The sequence below is a fragment of the Pecten maximus genome, chromosome 5 (genome assembly GCF_902652985.1).
Source record: "Pecten maximus chromosome 5, xPecMax1.1, whole genome shotgun sequence".
In the NCBI taxonomy this organism is placed as follows: Eukaryota; Metazoa; Mollusca; class Bivalvia; order Pectinida; family Pectinidae; genus Pecten; species Pecten maximus.
Window position 1 is genome coordinate 18,304,424 of NC_047019.1, and position 23,722 is coordinate 18,328,145.

The following is a 23,722-nucleotide window of genomic DNA, read 5'->3' on the forward strand; positions in this document are numbered from 1 at the left end:
CCAAACCTTAACGCGGCAGGAGTGACAAAGTTTCAGCTAAAAGTGGCAACTTCTGCAGGATTCGTGTATCCTAAGAAATCGCCTCCTACCAGCAATGCAACCGCTTATTACAGCCATCGGACATATCATCAGATGCAAGCTTGGCGCGATAAGAACATCTCCTCTGATCACTCTGAGGGATGGCAAAAGTCCTCTACGGCTGGTCTTGTACCAATCCTGGTGACCAAGCCAGCTGCACCAGAAAGACTAATTTCAATCATAAGGTGTAACTCCAGTGGGAAATCAATCTAATTAAAATATAGATGGTCATTCTCACTACGTTACCTGAACATCTAGATTTTAATTAGATTGGTGGGAAATATACCCCAAAAAATGCACTTGCTGTAAGAATTGATTGTTATGATGTATACCAGCATGAGGTCAGTGCCGAAGCCTCACATGTTTAAACGGACTACCCTCAGAGAGCCAGGACGATGAAGACATGGAGGTAGACGATGATATCACGGGATGTTAATCTGGATTGGTGCTTGATTAATAACGAACGCCGATGTTCAAATGTATGCTATATCATTTGATTATTAATAGATACAAGTAAAACCGTTAAAACCGTTTGCAACGGCATCATTTGTGTTGTTTCTTCTTCATATCTATTTGACAAAACTGCTGCATTTATGGCTTAAACATAACTTCATCTTACATTTATGATATTTAACTGTTGAGTATCTAACTGTTAATTATCAAATGAATGACTGTAAATGGCAAATAGTCATGTCTGGAGACCGACAAAGCGTTACAATACTTGAATTTTGATTTATTTTGGTCATTTAGCTTGCAACTTCCTTAACAAATATGTTATTGACCTCTGATGACTTTGAAAGTATCACCAAACAATTCGTTACCCTAAAATTAGCTGAAATTGACACCTTAAATGTCACTTTCGAAGTCACTTAGTTCCAATACTATGACCGTTTGAAAAGTTGAACCTTCTGTAATGGCGGCCATCTTGGATTTTGGACGAAAACGAGGTTTTGCCATGGGGGGATTCGAGTGGATTTTTTTCTGTGTTCTATTGTACCATTACTTAGCCCATTTCAGTTGAAAAACCTTTGTTAAAAATTTTGTCCAACCTAAGTCATTCATTGCCTGGACTATAAGCGTTAATGCTGTACCTAATAAATCTAAGTCTAAAATCCAAAAGGTCACCATGTCTATGAAAATGGTTATTTTATAATGTCAATCACCAAATACAGTTGAAAAACACATCATGTAAGGTACCTGGTAACAGTGGACCAGTTTACACTGCATAACACTCCTTCAGAAGGGTCATGTGATATAACATGTGTGCAGCATTAACACTGGCTTGAGAATTTTCCCACGCAATCTCTCTCCGTACATTATACGGTCAAATTAGAGTTGCCTTTGAAGATTATCAAATTAATGCACAACAACATATGGGAACAGTTTTTACTTGCAGTAAATTAGGAATAATCAGTCAGGTCCGACCAAGGAACAAACGTCACCAGACTAACTAAAATATTCACGTTATCAAGAATGTTTTGCAACTACTTCTCCATACCAACGTAAAAACAATGTAAAGCAATAATCCCTTAGAGTTACAAGATTGTTGGATAGGGAGGCGTGGTGATAAGTATATGACATATATGGCATACACAACAATGATTATTTCAAATATTGGTTGATAGCTACCAAGTCTGTCACTGGGTGAGAAAATGATAGTAAATCGTTTGTGTGCTTGTTATTTGGAAATGCCAGTGTTTACCAGCTCTGGGGAAATAAATGTTTGTGTTTAACAATAAGTCTCTCACGAGTGTCTTTCGAGATATGATGTGCATTATATGGTAGCTTATGTGTGGCTGCAATTTGGTATTAACATTAAATTAAATGGAGACCAGAAACATCAGTATTAAATTCAATCGTGATGGTCACGTTGCAAATTTAATTTCAATCATAATGTTATCATGATATTTATAATTTTTTTCCGTAGGGAAACCCCATGAAACAGGAATTTATGATAATTCTAAAGAAACGTTCTTGTATTTACCAATGTGACTGCTGTAATGTCGTTGGTGTGACGGAGAAGAATCTAAGATTATCCTGTAGCGTTTTGTTCTTCTTTTATCTATTTATAACATCTCTATTGGTTAACCAAACAGGTTGCCGCTCATTATGACAAGGTCTATTGTAAAGCCGAGTGTACTGGTCCGTATAACCAATAAGGTGACCTGAGGATTGTTCGTTTAAACTCAAAACCTGGCATTAAAAACGTCCAAGTGTATTCATTATCTTGCCTAGCATCTGCAACTGTATAGCGGTATTAGTTAAATATCCGAGTTCACTTTGCGGTTTTGTCTATCTATATCATTATATAGATTAAAAAATCATCTTAGATAAGCTACTTAGTGAATTAAGTCGATAACCTATCTTTATTCATATTGAATACGCTAAATCAAGACAAGGGTATAGTTTAACGAGGACTATAACGTATACATGTTATTCTGGCAAACTTTTATCATCAGCACTCGCCAAGGTAGATATGCATCGACTATAAAAATATATGCAAAATAATTTAAGCAAGTGAAGAGTCAAATAAACTTCTGTATAAACTGCCAAAACCTTAAAATATCTTAGGAACAACAAAACCAAATATACAAATTAGACAATTAATCTACATTACACTTATTGGGAACTGGTGCATTTCTCCATAATCATCTCTATTTTGGAAAATATTATTTATAGTTCAAATCTTTCTCTTAATTTTCAAGAATTATTTTAATTCATCTCAGGGCGCATGTCTGTAAGCACATCTCTAAGTCTCCTAATGACCCCTTTTCAAATGCTCAAGTCAACTTTAGAGTCTTGGTGCAACCAAGTTTCTCTGTTCATTTCAAATAAAAGACACCATATACTAAACCTAACTAACATATATTAAACAGTCCATCCGAATCACTGTATATATTTTGATATATAACATGACTGAAAACTTAATACAACAGTCATTGGGTTTCTGGTAAGATGAAATTGTATTTCTCTGCATATATCGACAAAAATCACCTATTTTGAGATAGCTTCCCAAATAAATCTCTTGTTCTGTCTAAGATGTTGGAACAGGCAGACGGAATAGTGGACGTCTTTTGGAAACTTTATTCTAAAAAGTGTTTTTGGAGGCGATGAAACAGCAAACTAATAACCAATTCAACTTTTTAAACCTAAAAAGAGGGGTTTCTTCTTCTTCTTCTTCTTCTTCTTCTTCTTCTTCTTCAAAATAACACATTAATGCAATATACATCTCATGATCAAATACAAAAACATTTTTCACATATGCAAACACCTTTCTATTAGCAATATTTGGTCTGTTAGTGTCGGTAATGTGCTTGATTGGATTCCTGAAAAATAAATCATACATGAATAGTTTAAGTTTGTTATACCTCTGATTTATCGTATTTATCTGATGAAAATGGCTTATCTGATATAGCTTGAAAACTGAGCGTAGTTACAGTTATTACCAGTATTTCCATATCTAAACGTTATTCTGTCAAGCCGTATTTGACTCTGCAAGCAAGCGTAGCCATACAGTTCTTTGTATAAATCTTAAAACTATGTAAAAAAAAAGACCATTAATCGGATTCAAACTTATATTCTTTTTTAAAACAATCGCCTGACTCGAAAGTGATTTGATTTGATTTTCTAATATCAAGTTCAAAGACGGCTATCATTTCCTGTCATAATATTGAGGAAAAATTCTATTAACGTGTTCATATTTACAGCATTATGCATAAGGTCTTTTATAAGATTAGAAACTGCGTATGAGATGACAAAGTTGACACTATGCAGGTTGGCGAGGGAGTTGTTTTGTTTGTGTTACTGGGTTTTCGTCCCGTTAACAGTCAGCGTCATTATGAGGTGTGGTCTCCTTGTAGTACATTCTGTAGATGGTAACTAAATCACTGAATATACGGAAGTTCAGTTGCATAAAATCCAGAGCAATTACGGTAAAGTGTCTTCCCCCAAGGACACAGCCACGACAGCACGGACTGGCCGTGCGTGAGAAACACATAATGATACGGGTAGGGAGCGTCTTACCACGCATCTTCGCCTGAGGCTACGTGGCCGGCGCTCAAACCGACTTCGCATGGGCGTAAATGCTGTACCTAATAAATCTAAGTCTAAAATTCAAAATGTCACCTTATCTATGAAAATGGTTATTTTATAATGTCAATCACCAAATACAGTTGAAAAACACATCCTGTAAGGTAACAGTGGACCAGTTTACACTGAATACGGTCAAATTCGAGTTGGCTTTTGTAGATTATCACAAATAATGCACGGCAACATATGGGAGCAGTTTTTTTTCTCGCAGTAAATAAGGAATAATTGGTCATGTTTCCGACCAAGGAACAACAGTCACCAGACTAACTAAAATGTACACGTTATCAAGAATGTTTCATTAAAAACTACCAAGAAGGGGGTCTTAAAATGATTCATGTCAAGTCTTTTATCGAAGCCTTGAAACTTACCTGGAAGCGTAGGTTATTCACATCAGGGGGTAAATGGCAAGTGTTATTCGAAAAATATGCTAATAAAAAATGTTATTTAATTGTGGCTCAGAATATTTATCAATTATTAATGACAAATGTAAAAACCTTTTTTGGAAAGATATTGTCCAGTCATGGAGAAAATTAGCAGATAAAGAAGTTTCTATAGGAGAGAAAAAATATACTGAAAATGCCTATCTGGTATAATAAATGTTTAAAAATAGGAAACAAGAGTTTTTTTCTATAAGAAATGGTTTGAAAATTGTGTCATTATTATAAATGACTTATCAAAAGATAATTCTAATACCTTTTGTAATTTTGTGGAATTTTCACAAAAATGTGATGTAAACACTAACTTTCTCACATATCAAGGTATTGTTAACACTATCAAAAACTATATGTCCAATGATGATACTTTAAATAGTTTGATTAGTTATCCATATATACCCATAAATTTAGAAGTATTCATGAAGCATAGGCATAGGAGAGGAACTCAAGATTTTTGGAACTCAACAATTTGTTGTGCCATAATAGTACCAAATCCACAGGGAAAACCAAATGGAATGAATTGTTTGATTTTGATGAGGACACATGATAAATGATATATATGATACCTTTTACTGTCACGAGAAAATTCTAAATTACAATGGTTACAATACCGAATAAACCAACACATTCTAACAACAAACTCTTATATATTTAAAGTTGCTCTTACAGATAGTGCTATTTGTGTTCAATGTAAGTCTGAGACAGAGACAATTATTCATACACTATGGGAATGTGAGAAAGTACAAGAATTTTTGAGTTCCTTCTTGATGCATTGTTTATCCCATTTGGTTATAATAAGGAAACCTTCATTTTTGGTTTATTTCGTCAAAATAGTATCTATAGTAGGATAGATAATACCATAATTCAAATTATAAAGCATTATATTTACCAAGTGAGATGTTTACAGACATCATTGTCAATAACGGCACTTAAGAATGTTATCAAAGATACATATTATACTCAGAAATATATTGCGGTTTATAAAGGTGAATTATTTTTATCAAAATTTAATACTGAATGGAAAAAAATGGGAAAATTTAATTAATAATTCTTAAACACTATTGTCAGTTTTTGCCAAAATAAACAACATAACTTTTATTTTGAAATGCATACATTGTTCACTCCCTTGAACTTGTTGGCACAACTTTAGAATCTCTCTCTCTCTCTCTCTCTCTCTCTCTCTCTCTCTCTCTCTTTTCTAGGACCTTCTCTCCTACGTCTATCCCTTCCAAACAATGCCCATATATGTACTTTAATTTAATTAACAGTAGGTCAATTCCACACAATCACAATCAATTATGAAATTAATTATGAATGAAGGTTCATTGGTGAATGAAAATGTGTGAAAGTTAAATTGTTCATGTATGACATATTTGCATTGTTATAAACTTGAGAAAAAAAATTATGTTTCGTAACTACTTCTCCATACCAACGTTCATTTCATCGACTATGGTTTCGTTTGAAGATTTATAAACAATGTACAGCATTAAACCCTAAGCGTTGAAAGATTGTTGATAGGGAGTCGTGGTGACAAGTATATGAAATGGAGCACTTAAGGCTTGATGTAATAATGCAACTAATTGTTTGGTGATGTGCTTCTACCAGGGAAAAATCTACTATTAAACCAGACACGTAACTACCAATAAGCAAAAGATAATACTAGAATTCTGGTTAAATTTTGTAAGGAGCTTGAGGATAATGATAGTTTGATGTTGATTTAATGAATGTATGTGTGACTTCTTCATAACAAAGAGGGACGGTATTCATGAGGTGGCTTCCAATATAGGAAATTCAAATTAGTAATGGTTTGCTTGCATCCGGGAATCGGAGCTCATGATAGCATATTGTAGTGTTTCATACCTTTTATGGCAAACACGACCATTATTTTTTCAAATATTGTATATATTGTAGTTTTAAACGGGTACGACCACAATATGGTACTAAGTGTAACGTGGACATTGGTTGATAGCTACCAAGTCTGTCACTGGGTGAGAAAATGATTGTAAATAGTTTGTGTGATTGTTATTTGGAAATTCCAGTGTATACCAGCTCTGGGGAAATAAATGTTTGTGTTAAACAATAAGTCTCTCACGAGTGTCTTTCGAGATATGATGTGCATTATATGGTAGCTTATGTGTGGCTGAAATTTGGCATTAACATTAAATTAAATGGATAAAGTGAGACCAGAAACATCAGTATTAAATTCAATCGTGATGGTCACGTTGCAAATTTAATTTCAATCATAATGTTATCATGATATTTATATTTTTTCCCATGAAACAGGAATTTATGATAATTCTAAAGAAACGTTCTTGTATTTACCAATGTGACTGCTGTAATGTCGTTGGTGTGACGCCAGGGAGAAGAATCTAAGATCATCCTGTAGCGTTTTGTTCTTCATTTATCTATTTATAACACCTCTATTGGTTAACCAAACAGGTTGCCGCTCATTATGACAAACTTCACCTTTTCACAAGGTCTATTGTACAGCCAGTGTACTGGTCCGTATAACCAATAAGGTGACCTGAGGATTGTTCGTTAAAACTCAAAACCTGACATTAAAAACGTCCTAGCGTATTCATTATCTTGCCTAGCATCTGCAACTGTATAGCGGTATTAGTTAAATATCCGAGTTCATTTTACGGTTTTATATAGATTAAAAAAACCATCTTAGATAAGCTACTTAGTGAATTAAGTTGATCACCTAATAATTGTATCTTTTTTTCATATAGAATACGGTAAATAAAGACAGGGGTATATTCTAACGAGGACTATAAAGTGTATATGTTATTCTGGCAAGCTTTTATCATCAGCACTTGCCAAGGAAAATATGCATCGACTATAAAACTATATGCAAATGAAGAGTCAAGTAAACTTCTGTATAAACTACCAAAACTTTAAAATATCTTAGGAACAACAAAACCAAATATACAAATTAGACAATCAAACTTTTTTGGAACTGATGCATTTCTCCATAATCACCTCTAGTTTTGGAAAATATTATTTATAGTTCAAATCTTTCTCTTAATTCTCAAGAATTATTTTAATTCATCTCAGGGTACATGTCTGTAAGCAAACCTCTTAGTCTCCAAGTCTCCTGATGATCCCCTTTCAAATGCTCAAGTCAACTTTAGAGTCTTGGTGCAACCAAGTTTCTCTGTTCATTTCAAATAAAAGACACCATATACTAAACCTAACTAACATATATTAAACAGTCCATCCGAATCACTGTATATATTTTGATATATAACATGACTGAAAACTTAATACAACAGTCATTGGGTTTCTGGTAAGTTGAAATTGTATTTCTCTGCATAAATCGACAAAAATCACCTATTTTGAGATGGCTTCTAAAATTAATATCTTGTTCTGTGTAAGAGGTTGGAACAGGCAGACGGAATAGTGGACGTCTTTTGGAAACTTCTTCAAAATAACACATTAATGCAATATACATCCCTGGATCAAATACAACAACATTTTTCACATATGCAAACACCTTTCTATTAGCAATATTTGGTCTGTTAATGTTGGTAATGTGCTTCATTGATTTCAAAAAGATATAGGACAACAAGGTAACAAAGCATTCAATTGTTGCGTTTATTTAGAATAGAAATCAGCTAATAACAAGAGTCTAAATTGTTGTTATTATTATTTTTTAAGTTGTTTAACCAGGAAAATAATGTACAAAATAATAACATCCATTTTATTGAGAAATATAGGACATATGACTGACAAAATAGCTCACATAAATTATGTATATGTGGTTTTAACTCTCAGCACTGAATAGATCATACACGATTTTTCAGTTTCCAAATCAAATTGACTGCGACATTTCCAAAAGGACAATGGGGTCAATTTCTATTCCAATTTATCTATAATATCTTCGAAGGACCATTCTCCACCTAAAAAGATAGTAAGACATACTTTCATTTAAGCTGCCTTCGTTTTCCTATCCCGTAAATAATATGAATACATGTTTAAAGAATACATACTATATCATACGAAATTAATTGTTTTAAAGAAGCTAAATCTCCAGCACAGAGTAGTTACCATCGATTTCAAGTCAGAATCAGTTGTTGTATATCTTTATACGTACTTTACCCTCATTACGATCTTCATCAAGCTCATATTTATCCCCAAATGTTTGAGCTCGTGATTTTATCGTCAAAATTAAAAAAAATAATTAGATGCACATCCAAAGAAATTTCATATTGTTCCGTCTATTTTGTATGTAATTCTCCGTCTTTAAAGCAATCAAGGGGATACTTTAAAATGATAGCCATGGACAAAATATACTTTAGAAGGTGATTAAACACTTCATTTACTGTATATATTACCTGACTTTGCCAGTGTCTCCTGAAATGCCAGTACAATGCGCGTATCGTCACCAGGGTGGTCATATATTTCTTGTAGGGCCATGATTCCCTCTAGTCTGACTCCTAAAAAGCGTGCTGCAATAAACATCAAAATAGTTCAAAATGCAACAAAATTAGGAATACGGTATGATACAAGTTATTGTCCATACATATTACATATATTCTTTAAATGTCATTATCTCCATAATGAACAAAGTAATAAATTTGCGACAAAAATGTTGCAAGGTTATGATTTGCTTTCCGAAAGCCCATTATCTTAAGACTACAACAAAGGTTACAAGGGTACTCAATGAAGATTGACCTACCGTGTACCTCCGCCATGGCGCGGGAGTGGCATTGGCGTTTACTGAAAGATAACATAGAAATTGTAGGACAATTATTGCAATCGTTCTTCTCGTACTTGTAATTGTAAGCAAACACTAAAATTTACCATTTCCATATTTCCTGTCCCCGTCTTGTGGATGAAAACTTCTTTGAATACTGTTACAAATTCGAATGTTCCTCTTGTCGTTTGTGCCGGAACACCAATCGTGATGAAGGTTTAAGTCTGGTATTATTCTAAACAGACTCGTATTCTCGTTCCGTAAATGTGTATGTTTAAGACAAAAGGCACAAATCACTTGACCGTCTGACTTAAAACAATAAACACCTTGCTTCGCAAGCAAAATGCCAGAGGTGCATGTCAACGGCCAATCCTTGAAAGATCGTAACCTGACCATTTCATCAAAATATCCGCGGAAGCTCATCTTGGTGTTATACACAACCGCTCTTGGTGAGTAGTGGTGAACGTACAATTATAATGATAATTTCAGTCGGCTGGAAATTTGCAGGCATGATTTTTGGACTGTGACGCGTACAGTGGTAGCAAGGATATTATACGCTTGTAACATCGAGTATCGCCTTTGCACTTGAGTTTTAATGTTGATACACAATGTATTCACGTACCTTGAGTTTTTGAAATCCGATATGTAAATGCTAGTGTAACACTGACATTCCACTGGTGTAAATATATTTACAAGTATTATATTCGTTGTGAAAATATCAACTGCAAAAAAATCAGTTGATCAGATGGTTCAAAAGGTTTTACGAGGGGTTTTATCGTTAGGTTAAATTCCTTCAATACCGAGCAACTAATTTATTCTGTTAAACGACTTTTAAACCTCTTCGCTAATGTTGATATTAGATATGTGTTAAAGCGACTGCTGTATTATGTAATACAATTTATATACGTCTTTTTTCTGATTGACTTCGAAAGAAAAATGTATTTCGTAATTATTCCGACAAATAACATTTTCTGGTTTCTTTTAGAAATAATATGATAAGTTGGATTGAAATATTTATCAGGGTGGGGATCTGCCTCGCTGTATTTATATATATTCTGTGTTGTGTGACTATTAGCCTACGAAACAGGCATAGAATTAAGGGTAGTGATGTTTATAACTGTCTTTTAATTTTACCGCAGTATGTACAACACAATTGTCTGGCACTTAAGGTACATGTTCACACTTCTGACATAAAATCACTGTTCAGATGTATTTTACCTGTAAACCCAGGGCTTCTTACGAAGCGACTACGGTAGTCACACCTGGCCGTATATGCCCAGGGCTTTTGAGACTCAACTCTCAATGAATCCTATTGTAACACCGTCATGCTTGACCGCAGACACCTTACTGGCTTCCAAACAGGTTTTGCTGATGAGGTACTGCATTGGGTATTTAACGTAACTGAAACACGTTGTTATGTAAGATTCCATTGAAATTGTATAATGTACCTGCAGTGGACCCCAGATTACCTTGCACTTTTACAATCCAAGGACATACTATCTGTGTATTTCACTATACATTGCCCAATATTAGCAAATCCAATGGCAAAAAGTATTTCCTTTCAAAAAAACCCAGAGCCATTTCTGGAATTAGCATCATTATGAAAATAAAACAAGTTGTTTTCCATTCGTCGGAAAGGTACTGCTATCAATATTTACCTGAGTATTGATTATAAATTCCAAAAAATTATCGACACATGCACCTACCCCTCTGAAGTGGTCTATTGTTGCATAGGGTAGGTGAGTTTGAAACACTGAAAGTTGAAATTTAAAATGAATTTTTAGAATTCAAGCATAGGAGTACCTTTGTAAATGCCATATGGTTATACATAAAAAAGTGTAATTTTTTACCTGTAACCTTTTTTGAGATAGATTTTTTTGAAGATTCTATCTATTCTCGCTGCAAACGAACCAACAATTTGGTTTATTAGGAAGAGTTGGTAGGTCTTTGTGAATACAAGAGTGTTCCATTTACAAATGAAACACGGGTAAAACCATAGCTAATCTCGTAAACACCCTGGTGTTTCTACAAACTATTTCAATAGCAAATAATGTTTACTGGAAGTCTGGTCATGAACCTTAACGGGACAAAATTGTCACGAAAAGAAGCAATTAGTAAACTGTATTCAATGCAAAATTATATCAGAATTGAAAATAGATATTTAAAAAAAAATCGAGGAACTGGAGTAAATAGAAGCTTCCGGAGGTGGACTTATAATGGGGAAGGAAAAAGTATCCAAATCTTTCAATTAAATTCCTCGCTAGTTAACATGAGATACATAAACCGAAATTAAAAAAAAAAACACAAAAAAACAAAAAACAAAAAACAAAAAAAAAAACCCACCATACTAATCTGATCATGGAATAAAAAAAATGTCACATTTAATTGGTAAAATAACATAATTGAAGCAATTGGTGTTTCACAACTTAATGTTTTATTTATTGCAGTGTCCCACCCCGAGGAAACGTTTTTTTGTACACTTACCTGCAAGTTAACAGTAAAGTGGAAAGAATGAAAGGAAAACTTGTTTATCAAAACTACAGTAACTGTGGTTCGATATTTCAGTTTCCTTATAGACAATTAAATGAGGCTGAATTACAAGATGCGTTTGATCCGCATCTAAATAGAAGTATGTAGTAAAACCAGCAATGAAAACAAAGACATGTTGTCAAATTACTGCTCACATCATGTATGATTATATTCGGCTATGCGATGAAATGTAAAAACAAGTTTGCGACTGATGTTTCGAACGCTTACAAACTTGCATCTGGTAAATGAAATGAATATGAACGAAAATGAAATATACCGAAAGACCTACTTATGGTTTGATGATAATGTAGCTATAATAATAAAAGGCAAATTTGCATTAAAAACTGATGTAAAAGGGGTGTAATTGATATGAACATACAAAAATTATTTTCATAGTACTACAATTCAAGAATGTAATAAAACCTCAAATACTAGTTTTCTCCAATACATCGGTGTTTTTCCTGGAGTTAGTCATTTCAATTATAAACCAGGCTTTCCCAAAGAAACGTTTACTTGGAATCTTTCTTGAGAAAGTCCAGAGGTTTCAAATAGTTTAGCATCCTGGTATTACACATGGTTGTTTTATCAGGGCAGAAGTAATGTAATAACAAGGTGGGGATCTGCTTTCACTAAATAATTCTTTATATAAAGCAAAAACTTCATAGTATGAGTGTAAGTTTGTTTATTTTGTGGTTTTATTGTTTTATTTTTTGTTATTAAGTAAATTTTCTTGGCATTATATTTAAAGCTTCCCTTTGTTATTACTGCTAACGTAAAAAACAGTAGTTTCAGTATAGAAGTTATTGCCATATTCTGGCAACAAATCATTTCATATTCAAAACTCTCTTTTGAAATTACCCTGCCATTCTGAGATTGAAACTATTTACCATATTCTTTGAAAATGTCAGGTAGTTCAGAAACTTGTTCGCAGGTTTGAAAGTATTTTTGAGGCACTCGTGATACCTTTTCATTTCACGATTGTTTTTTCTCTAAAAATGAGTTTTATACTCCTGTATATGTCTCAATCATCTGTGTGGTACGTGCACTCCCCCTGAAGTCAAACTTCATAGTGTTAGTGTTTTCACTGTATATGTTGCTGGTTCTTGGTGGAGTTAAGTTTTTTTTATCTAGAATAGTTTAGTGCTTTTCAATCGAAAATAGCATACGTACCATAAGCAAATTATGATGGTATGCCCGAACGAAGTTTTTCTTTGTGATAAAATCCCAGGATAGAATTAAACGAGTATTTGTTTCAAAAAATAATCAAAAAACGTCATCGTGCAGATGGATTATTATCTCCGCTATGTGGCATTGTGTTATAATTTGAAATAAAAACCACGAATGAAGCAAGCTCGGTAATACGTTTCTGAATAGTTATTGCTTAGAATATACATGTAACTGTAGTTATTACAAGAACAGATAACTGGAGATTACTTTGATTTAGAGTAAAGGATTAACTTCAAATCTAAGTAGGACTTTTCATATAAAGACAAAAAAATGTAAATGAAAATTCGAAGTGAGTATTTCCCTTTAGCAATTTTAATCAACACATTGGCATGAAGACAGAAAATAATATAACTTTTTTTTTACGACGACTTGTATTTCACCAGTAAAGTGTCAGAAAGACAAATGGCAACACTAAACATTCTAATGAAGTATTTATTACCTACATGCGATTTTTGATACTTTTTAAAGTTATCAAATGAAGTACTGTAAATAAATTATACAAACATTTCCCGTTGGGGATCGAAATCATTTAGGTGAAAGGCATTGTGCTACCAATGTGTCAACCGACCATCCCAGGACAAATGGAGTAACTGATATTGATATCGAACATTGATCCAATAAATGAGCCTGGTGTATGTTATTCAGTGTGGTAGTCATTAACAACATTTACTACAAGGAGACATGGTCTTAAATAACCCTACTTCTTCACGGGGCGATAAACCCGAAGGGATTCTGTTTTTTTTTTAACTAAATAACACATTACATTAATTATTCATATATCACTACTATTTTCACTTATATAAACACGTTTCCATTTGATGTATTTGGTATTTTGATGACAGTGATATGCTTCATTTATTTCAAAAGAAATAAGACTGCAAAGTAACAATGGCAACATTTAAAATTTAAACGATTTAAAGTTTGTATTTATTAATAATAGAATCATAGGTAATTGCAATAGAGCAAATTGTCGGATTATCAAAAACATTGTTTTAACGTTGTTCTACCATGAAAGAGTATGAAAAAATGATAACATATATTTCATTTATGACATAAAGCTTATATGATGATTTGATAGCAGTCACTAGCATAAATGATGTTTATGTGGTTTGAACACTCAGCACTGATTAAGTTATAGCAATCTGTTTTTTTCAGTTATGAAATGAAATTGGCTGTGACTTTTCCTTGAGGACAAAGGAATCAGTTTCTTTCTAATATATTTACAATATCTATAGTAAAGGTAATTAGACGTGCCTGACATTTCATTTTCGTTTTTTAATCTAGTTTTAGATTTGAACATATATTCAAACAACATATGTACTGTATTATACAATATTTTTAAAGTTTTAAAGAAACTGCATCTCAAACACAGGGATTTTTTTCCCAAAAGGCGCACATATATTCATTTGCTGGTAGAGGTTCGGCGTCTATATTTGAGCTGTGCCACTTTCATTATAGTACATGTAAGAACCCTTGCGAACTTCAATATTGATTAAATTAAGAAAGGTTGATTAAAGGCAAAGTTTACAGATAAATTGGCATGTGGTATTGATCTAGTCCCTATTTTGAAATTATTAAAGAAATTAACATTATCACCTACCTCCTGATCTAGCCACACTTAACCAAAGCCCTGTTTAGACAAAAATGTCTTAACCAGTTAAACCCAATTAACCTAAGATGATACAGCAGTTTTTTTTTATTATGGGCTATTTTTTGCCAATTCATGATAGATTTAATGTGTCTTTCGTATTTTAATGGCAAACATCCAAAAATCACAAAATACAAGATTAATAATTACTAATAAATGGATGATTAAAAACAAGTAAGTCAATAAATCTAGTAAATCTTCTGCGCTTTAAAGGCAAATATCCAACCTTCTCATATACATATAACGTTCATGGTATTCAACAAAAGCATGCCTTTCTGATTCTTTGTACCAAAGGCTATCATACAAAACACTTATATTGTTTAAAAAGAAAAGTCATTTGGATAAGTAAGCAATTTCGACAAATTTTTAAACTAGGATAATGTTCACAACAACGTTTTTGCATATTGGTGTGGCAAATATAGATTTAAGACTTAAGTTTCGCATGACCGCTTAAATAAAAGATTAGAATGTGAACTTCACCCATGAAGTCAAACTCTGTAGTGTTAGTGTGTTTATACTGTACTTGTTGCTGCTTATCGATACTTCCCGGACTTGCTGCAGTTCACCTTTTAGACCAGAGAATCTTGCAGAATAAATGAGAACTTTCGAAAATCCAGTAAAGATTTTAGACATTCTAAAATAGCATAGTCTTAAAAGCAAATTGTGATGAAAACAACACTGACTAAGTTTAATTTGTGATAAAATGCCAGGATAGAATGAAAAGCTTTCCCAGACTTAAGAAACGTCAAAGTACATGATGATGTTCTTCTCTGTAAATGTACGATTTTGCATGTTTAATTTTAGTTTATGATGTGTTTGTAAACATAACAAACACAGATAGGTGCATTTTATTTTGATTTCATGAATGGCTTAGGTTTTAGAGGCCGCGATATTCTCACATCTTATTTAATATTTATTAGTACTGTACTATATATCAACTAGCAACCACCCATACAGCATGTCATCTTGCCTCATATTTTATAAAGACGAATATATTATTTCACCAGGAACATTAAAAAAACAAAAAAAAAACAATTGACAACACTATTCATTTTAGTGAACTTTTATTACCTATACATATTAGTTTATATGACACATTTTTTTGAGATATTAAGGGGCCGCAGTGGCCGAGCGTTAAGATGTCCCGCCACTTTGTCACCAACTTTCCAACTCTGGATTGCGAGTTCGAACCCACTTGGTACTGACCGTAGGCCGGTGGTTTTTCACAGGGTACTCTCCGGCTCTCCTCCATCTTCAAAACCTCGCACAACCGTAAATAACCTTGGTTGTTAATAATACGTGAAATAAAATAAATCCAAATCTATGGAGACATTAACATTTGCTTGTGTGTTCTGTTCCAAAACAAATATTTTCCTTTCAGCCAAAAAGTACACAATTATTACTAGACAATCATGTTTCGTTTTCATTGTTTTGCTCAAATAACAGATTTTTTGCATTCAATATGTATCAGTTGTTCGTATATAATTGCCATGCACCTTTTCCACGCATATAAACATGTTTTAATTGATAAAAGTTGGTCTGTTAATGACGCTAATGCATGGAATGATATACACATATCAATATGTCTTATACTTATAACATAGCAAGAGTATTATTTACGTTAGTGTGAACAAATATATCATTACTGTGAAAATACATGTAGCGTACTCCATGATAGATGTGGGCATTTTGTGTGAATATACGTGTGAATGTTTAAGTACTTAAACATTGTATTGATGGAAAACTGAATAAAACGAAAATGATGTGCGTTTCCGAATCAAATTGATTGTGATATCTCAAAAGGACAGGGGGTCAATTTTTATCCCAAAATATCCACGATATCTTTGTACGACCATTTTCCATCTGAAAAGATAAATTAACGTATTTCATTCTTCTCGTAAATATAATAAATATTTATGAATGTTATGCACTGCAGGCTTTGTTAAATAAACTTAAATTTCCGTCACCGAGTACTTTTCATCGATTTCAAAGAAGAATTGACTGATTTATATCTTTAAAGACTACTAACCGTACCAATATTACCACTATCAAAAGAATGGTATTTCCCCCAACTGTATGTTTAAAAGCTGAATAGGAATAAGACATTTTAGTTTGCTCCGCATGATCTTTTATGCGATCAATGGGATACTAAAATGAAATAGCAACGGACAAAATATAGCTTGGAAAGCGACAAAAAATCTTATTTACTGTGTGTATTACCTGACTTGTCCAGTGTCTCCTGAAATGCCCGGACAATGCGCGTATCGTCATCCGGATGGTTACCAATACAAAGACAAATTTTAAGGTGTTTGAAAATAACTAATAGGTTGATGAAGGAAATCCAAATGTCTTATACAAAAACTCTAGTTTGGCATGAGCCTTTAGTGATTAACAAAAAAGAACATGCATAATCACTACAATCGATTTTGTAAATTTGTAATTGTAAGGAGACGTTATGATCCAAAAGTAAGTTTACCTTTTCCATATTTCCTGTCCTCGTCTTGTGGATGAGAATTTCCTTGGATCTTGTTCACAATAGGAATGTTCCTCGTGTCTTTCGGACCAGAACACCCATCGTAATGAAGGTTTAACTCTGATATTATTCTAAACAAATGCGTATTCCCGTTAATTAAATCAGTCAGTTTGTGGCAGAAGGCACATGTCCCTTGGCCGTCTGATCTTGAACAATATACACCTTCCTTTGCAAGCAGGATGCCAGACGTGCATTCCAAAGGCCAATCCTTGAAAGACTGCAATCTGGTTATTTCATCAAAATACTCGTGGTAAAACATATTTGCGCTAGAACGTCTGCTTCAGGTTTCTACAGATTTGAAAATATGACTTTAGATTAGTCCCGTGTCTATACTGTAAGGTCTGGATCGTTTGACGGAATGACCAGATGTTGACCGCTCTATCAGTTGTGACGACCGGCTGGGACCCTCTAGTCTTACGTAGTGACAATTGAGTTGACTAAAAGTTATGATCTGCACGAGATGATCAATACTTTGAAACATAGAACAATGCACTGTAAGGTAACGAGTCATGTATTCCGTTACAATGTGTAATGTCAAGGTGTATAGTACAGGGTCAACCTTCCCTTTTAACCCATACCTACCTCAAAATCAAATTTAATTGACTTAGCTTTTCTGATGTTAAGTTAAGAGACATTAACGCAACCAGGAATTGTTATTCCAGGCAATGTGCATTGTGAAATACATACAATTATAGACAAATATATTCGTGCTATCATAAGGTGACATGTACAGAGTCTGTTAAAGGAGGAAAATGCTAATTTTTTGGCATTAGGCCATATTTGGCCTACATGATTCATCGGTGTGCTATATTTGTGCTATCATAAGATGACCTGTACAGAGTCTGATCTCTTATCCATCGTTGTCTAAAATATTTTAGACTGAAAAAAGAACTCTTAATTATGACTGTACACATTTACAGTTGCCCATTAATCAGCATATAAAATAATCAATAGATTTGAATAAATTTACATTTGTGCATTAAGGCATCACAAGTATTAGGACGTCGAAAATACAATATTGACACGATGTTCCTAAAAACGGAAACATCAAACCTAGATTTTATAATATTGACCTTTACATACCCATGTTTCAGCTGATGAGAACTGAGGAAAGTCGAACCATATCTGATATTGATTTGTAATACCAAAATCAGAAATACACCGTATAACATATCAACTATGGCGCGGTATAGAAAATGAAAGCAATGATGAGCATAAACTAAAAGCATGGACAGAGCACATGATCGTTGCCAACGAGATAACTTCGTTTTAATAAATGTTCAAGCAAAGGTCATATGCTTAGGTAAGAAAGTCAAGTTCAAGTAGTTTAGATTCATTTTGATCTCGATTGAATAAGTTCTTGGTTATTGACTCTTTATAGACTTGATTACAGGGAAATACTCCGTATTAAATTTAGTATCCTCATTTATAGACATGGTTGTTGATGGAAGGATGTGTGGCGGGGTTTAGCGCGTCTATCTTCTATTGAGAAACCATGGGGCAGACAGGTCATGCCTAGTAAGTGTTTGGCATTTGGCCAAAGTTGGCCTACATGGGTAGTTTAACAGATTCTTTGAGGGCGAGAAGTGTTGCGTAACAGTGGTTGGATTGAAGCTTTGTTTCTGTTGCCCTGCATATGTTAAACAGTATTCGAAACATCTTCTGATCTTGTGCTAGAGGCCTTGAGCTTGGTGCTATCAGGAGTGTCAGTTTTCTGTCAGATCATGATTTTTTAGTGATTATTAGATATGGAATTTATTTCACACGAGTAAGCTATTTTTTTAAAGTTACAAAAGACACGAGCTTTAGCGATAAATTCTATATCCAACAATCACGAGTCGTGCGACCTGTTTCTACCACAATGATATCGGCTTGAATCAAAGGCAAACGTGGCCAAGTATAATTTCGCGTATGCAAATAAAGTGTACCGGTGACGTCCGGGACCCGGTGATGTGACGTCATTCGATTATTGATGACGTCAATAACAATTGCAGCTTGGGTTAAAGTTCGAGTTCTTGACCAATCAAAAGACCGGAAGGTGGTATATAGAGAATACATGGTCAGTGTCTTAAAATATAAGCTGTATTTTGGCGAGGGTAAAGAAAGATAAAAGTGGCGCCTTGGTGTTTGTGTTATTTATAGCAATATTGTGATTGGCGCGCTAGCGAGTAAATCCCGGTCGGCTTTCGATTGACTTTGAAGTAAGTCTTGAATGATTAATATAATAATAACTTAACTAAAACAAAAAAAACATCTGACACTTCTGTCTGTTTATGTCCCCATTGAACACTATACACCTGGCCTATCGTAACACTACCATCACAAAGAATCCTGGATCTCGGAACAACTAAACTAGTATCATGAAATCTGATACGTATATATCCTGATATACACAAGTCTCTGATGAAATGTAACTAAACAGTTTGAACATCCTTTCGTAATATTCCGAGGTGGCATATTGAACAGAAAATATGTTATCGGTACTAGCGTATCGAGTGTGCTGACTTCAGGTACATGTACACTTATAATATGTATAAGAGCCACGATATAATTATTACAATTTGACAGTTTGAGTATGAGTAGAGTTTTAAAGTATTTTTTTCCGAATGTTAAATAAACAAAGAATTGTCATGGTATCATTATGAAAACTTGATGAAGCCATATATGCTCATGACCGCCTTTTCACTACCGGACGCTAATTATATAATGAGTATATTAACCCATGAATCCAGACACGACCGCGGCTCTATCACACGCCTCGGTTACTTCAATGTACAGGCAGATACAATGTACGTATATTGTATATTTACATAGATTCATATTAATTTCTGGTAAACTAAAAAAAATATTTGGACGTATTACCAGAAACGCGTATTAGGGATAAATAAAATCGCTATGTACCCGTTGGTGCATGGCTCCTTTTATTCGTGACCAGTCAAGCATATCCCTTATGGAGAAGGCCTTGTCCCCTATCACACACGCGAGCACAGGTAAATCGGTCTTTGCTCATGAGGGTGTCACTTCGGCGCAAATAGAGAGCTACTTATCTCTGTTATATATGTTTCTGGTATTACAAATTGTAGCACCTTTTCATTAAAATTTTCGATTGTTTTGTTTAAACATATTTTATTGTCAATTAAGTGAACAAAAGGATAAGGCACAAGTTATGTCAACTTATTGACACCCTCTCCTAAATACAATATAATATTTATTGGCCTAGACAATATTAATGAAATATAACACATTATATACATGTATATATATGTACGAATGTATATCTTAAAATCTTTTGCTGGACTTTATAAAATAATGCACATGTCTGAAAATATTTAGATTTACATTATCGGCATACAGATTGTTATCATACAATAAAACATTCAATGTTATATTAATATTTAAGTTTCTTAAATTGTCAAATAAAATGCCTCTGCAATTTACATACTTTTCACATTCAAAGAAATAATGATAGGCAGTCTCGCAACGATTTCCACAACTAAAATCTGGACTATTTATGAGATTTACACGGAACAAATCATAATTCAATGCACTGCATCTATGTCATAATTTAGTATGGATAATATTTGTCTTTCTGTCACCAAAATTATAAAATGTTGGATATTTATCTTCATCAGACCTGGATATACTTTTTTTTTTAATTTTTGATTTGTTCACAAGTTAAGGGAAATGTGTGCAATTAAAAAAAATTAAGAACACAAACGATACATTTTTGTTAGCGCGGCATGCATCAATAACTAGTTAAATATCGTTTTGATACAATACGGAATACGAACTTAAATATGTATATTTGCGCTGCATTGTCGCTATATGAACCAACTAATGTCTGATTCGGTTCAAGAGACTATGAACCTAAACAAGTATTAAAATGAACGTGCGATGAAAGTAAATAAAACAAGAGGCCCAGAGGGCCTGTATCGCTCACCTGGATGGTCAAAATATGTTCATGTTCAATTTGTTAATAGCTTTATTTGTTGATGTCAAACAATGTTATATGATTCTGATTCGGTTCAAGAGACTATGAACCTAAACAAGTATTAAAATGAACGTGCGATGAAAGTAAATAAAACAAGAGGCCCAGAGGGCCTGTATCGCTCACCTGGATGGTCAAAATATGTTCATGTTCAATTTGTTAATAGCTTTATTTGTTGATGTCAAACAATGTTATATGGTTATGGGGAACAGATATCAACTGCTTCATAGATAAAACCCAGAACAAAGTCCTGACCCCCTAGCGGTGTGGAAAGACTTGAGGGATTTTTTACCAGCATTGTCTTAAATGAAGTCCCTTGGAGTGAGGAAAGACCACAGGGCCTATTTTCACATCGTTATTGTGTTTATCTCTTTATACCCAACAATGCTATACATGGTTAATGGGTGGGTATCTCAATGATTTAAAAAAATACAAGAGGCCTAGAGGGCCTGTATCGGTCACCTGGATATTTCACGTAATATTACAAATACTAGATGTTTGAATACAATATCATGTTCCTAGTTAAGGATCTAAAAATGATGTAATCAAAACATACCAAATGCATTTAATAAAAGTCATATTGATATAAATTGACCATATTTGACCCTGCTCTACCATTTACAAATTTGAGTCCCCACCTCATGCAGGCAAAATAGGTCAATATAGCTATATTGATATGAGCAACTTCTCTCTTTTTTTTTCAATTAGAAGAGGTGAAATCAAATGTGCAAAGCATAAGAGATATAAAACTTACAGCTTATGCCAGAGGGGCTTTACACGACTCCGAACCAACTAGCCACATTTATATACAAATATCTATAGGGCATTCATATCATGGAACGTAAGAAGGTCAAGTATGTTTGAAAGTGTAGTATTCATACATATATGCAAGTTAACTATTAAATAAATTTGTAGAATTGAGGGGCGGGCCAAAAGGGGTATATGTGTCTATATTGATATAAACAACTTTTTCTCTGAAATCGAGCAGTTGATATTGGTCATTTTTGTCTGGTAGCATCACTATGAAATGGGGATTCAAAATTGTACAAATGGTTCGGCTGACCCTCCGGGGGCCTGAGGGGAGGGGCCAAAAGTGTTCAATATGGCTAGATTGATATAAGCGACTTCTCCTCTGAAAATGAGCAATGAATATTAATGCTTATATTTGCTTGGTAGCATCACTATGAAATGGGGATTCTAAATTATACAAATGGTGGGGCTGACCCCCTGGGGGGCCTGAGGGGCGTGGCCAAAAGTGTTCAATACGGCTAGATTGATATACACTTATGTAAGCCACTTCTCCTCTGAAACAGAGCAATGAATATTGCTTATATTTGCTTGGTATCATCACTATAGGGTGGGGATTCCAAATTGTATAAATGGTGGGTCTGACCCCCTGGGGCCTGAGGGACAGGTCGTTAAATGGTCAATTTTGCTATTTTCATTATGTATTGTAGTCTTCTGTTATGCTTCTTGAAGCAAGCATTTTCAAAAGACACTATTGAAAGAATATTTGCAAATTGGCCGATATCAGAAATTTACATTGGTTGAGTTCCATGTAATGATCCCTGCTGAGATATATATAAGAGAACAAAAAGAAATGATAAAGCAGAGACATATTTTACTCTTTTTATCATTTCCTCACAAAAATCTACCAAAACTGGTACTTGTACTCAGTACAACTACAAGTCTACTTGACGTACGTAAACAACGTTAACACATGGGGCCTCGAAAAAGGTAAACTTTGAAATGTTACTAGGCCTAGAAGTTTGCAGTGTGCAAAGAATTATCTGCCCTTGTTATCTGCCCTTGTTGGGCATATTGCTACCAGCTGCAGAAAAGCGAATGGAACCATATATTTTATACATACATTATTATTGTAACGTGTCCCGGTGGTTGGCTCCATTGTCTGACGAACTAAAAGCAATATTGTCGGGTTAAATATTGTTGCAAAAACGCACTACTCAACTCGCCGTATCGTTGACTATATATATGTACATTGTATCGTTATTTTTGTCCAATGATAGCTTTATTGATGTTGTATGAATCGGAATTAAACGTGTTCATGTGCCTTGAGATTTGGCGACTTCGCGGTAACTGCGCAGTTTGCCTTTTCGACTACGTGCGCTAGTTTTGATTTATATAATGTAGTTGTGTAAGAGTTCTTATTTTAAACACCAAATTCCCGTCTTGTAATAGATTTTATTGAGTTGTTATTTTAAACACCAAATTCCCGTCTTGAAATAGATTTTATTGATTATCCGTGATGCTTTTTAACGTCACCCGTTTCGACGGATCACGTTTTGCAAGGCGGGTCGGACAAGAAAACGAAAAGAACACATTTTCCATAATTGATATTTCAGCACATTCTTATCTATGCATTCTTCGTATGAAATTCTGATATATATAATGCATACAATTTATTTCATCGTGACTAATCATAATTAATACTAAAACTTATAAACTCGCAATGATTTTCGTGTATGATTTTTTTTCA

General features: G+C 33.9%; 1 protein-coding gene across 3 annotated transcripts; it reads right to left on the reverse strand.

The window, feature by feature from the left end:
• Positions 1 to 8,231: 8,231 nt before the first annotated feature.
• Positions 8,232 to 17,694, reverse strand: LOC117327392. Of its 3 annotated transcripts, none has more exons than XR_004532629.1 (3): positions 9,283 to 9,388; positions 8,939 to 9,052; positions 8,232 to 8,503 (listed from the first exon to the last, which is right to left on the reverse strand). XR_004532629.1 is itself a non-coding variant. In XM_033884343.1 (3 exons), exons 1-3 carry the CDS (start codon positions 17,494 to 17,496, stop codon positions 8,460 to 8,462), a joined length of 474 nt encoding a protein of 157 aa, XP_033740234.1. In that variant the 5' UTR covers positions 17,497 to 17,694; the 3' UTR covers positions 8,232 to 8,459. The 3 variants fall into 3 exon arrangements, 2 of the variants coding, with proteins under 2 accessions (XP_033740234.1, XP_033740235.1); XM_033884343.1 differs by lacking the exon at positions 9,283 to 9,388 and adding an exon at positions 17,181 to 17,694; XM_033884344.1 differs by lacking the exon at positions 9,283 to 9,388 and adding an exon at positions 9,408 to 9,750.
• Between the last annotated feature and the right edge of the window lie 6,028 nt (positions 17,695 to 23,722).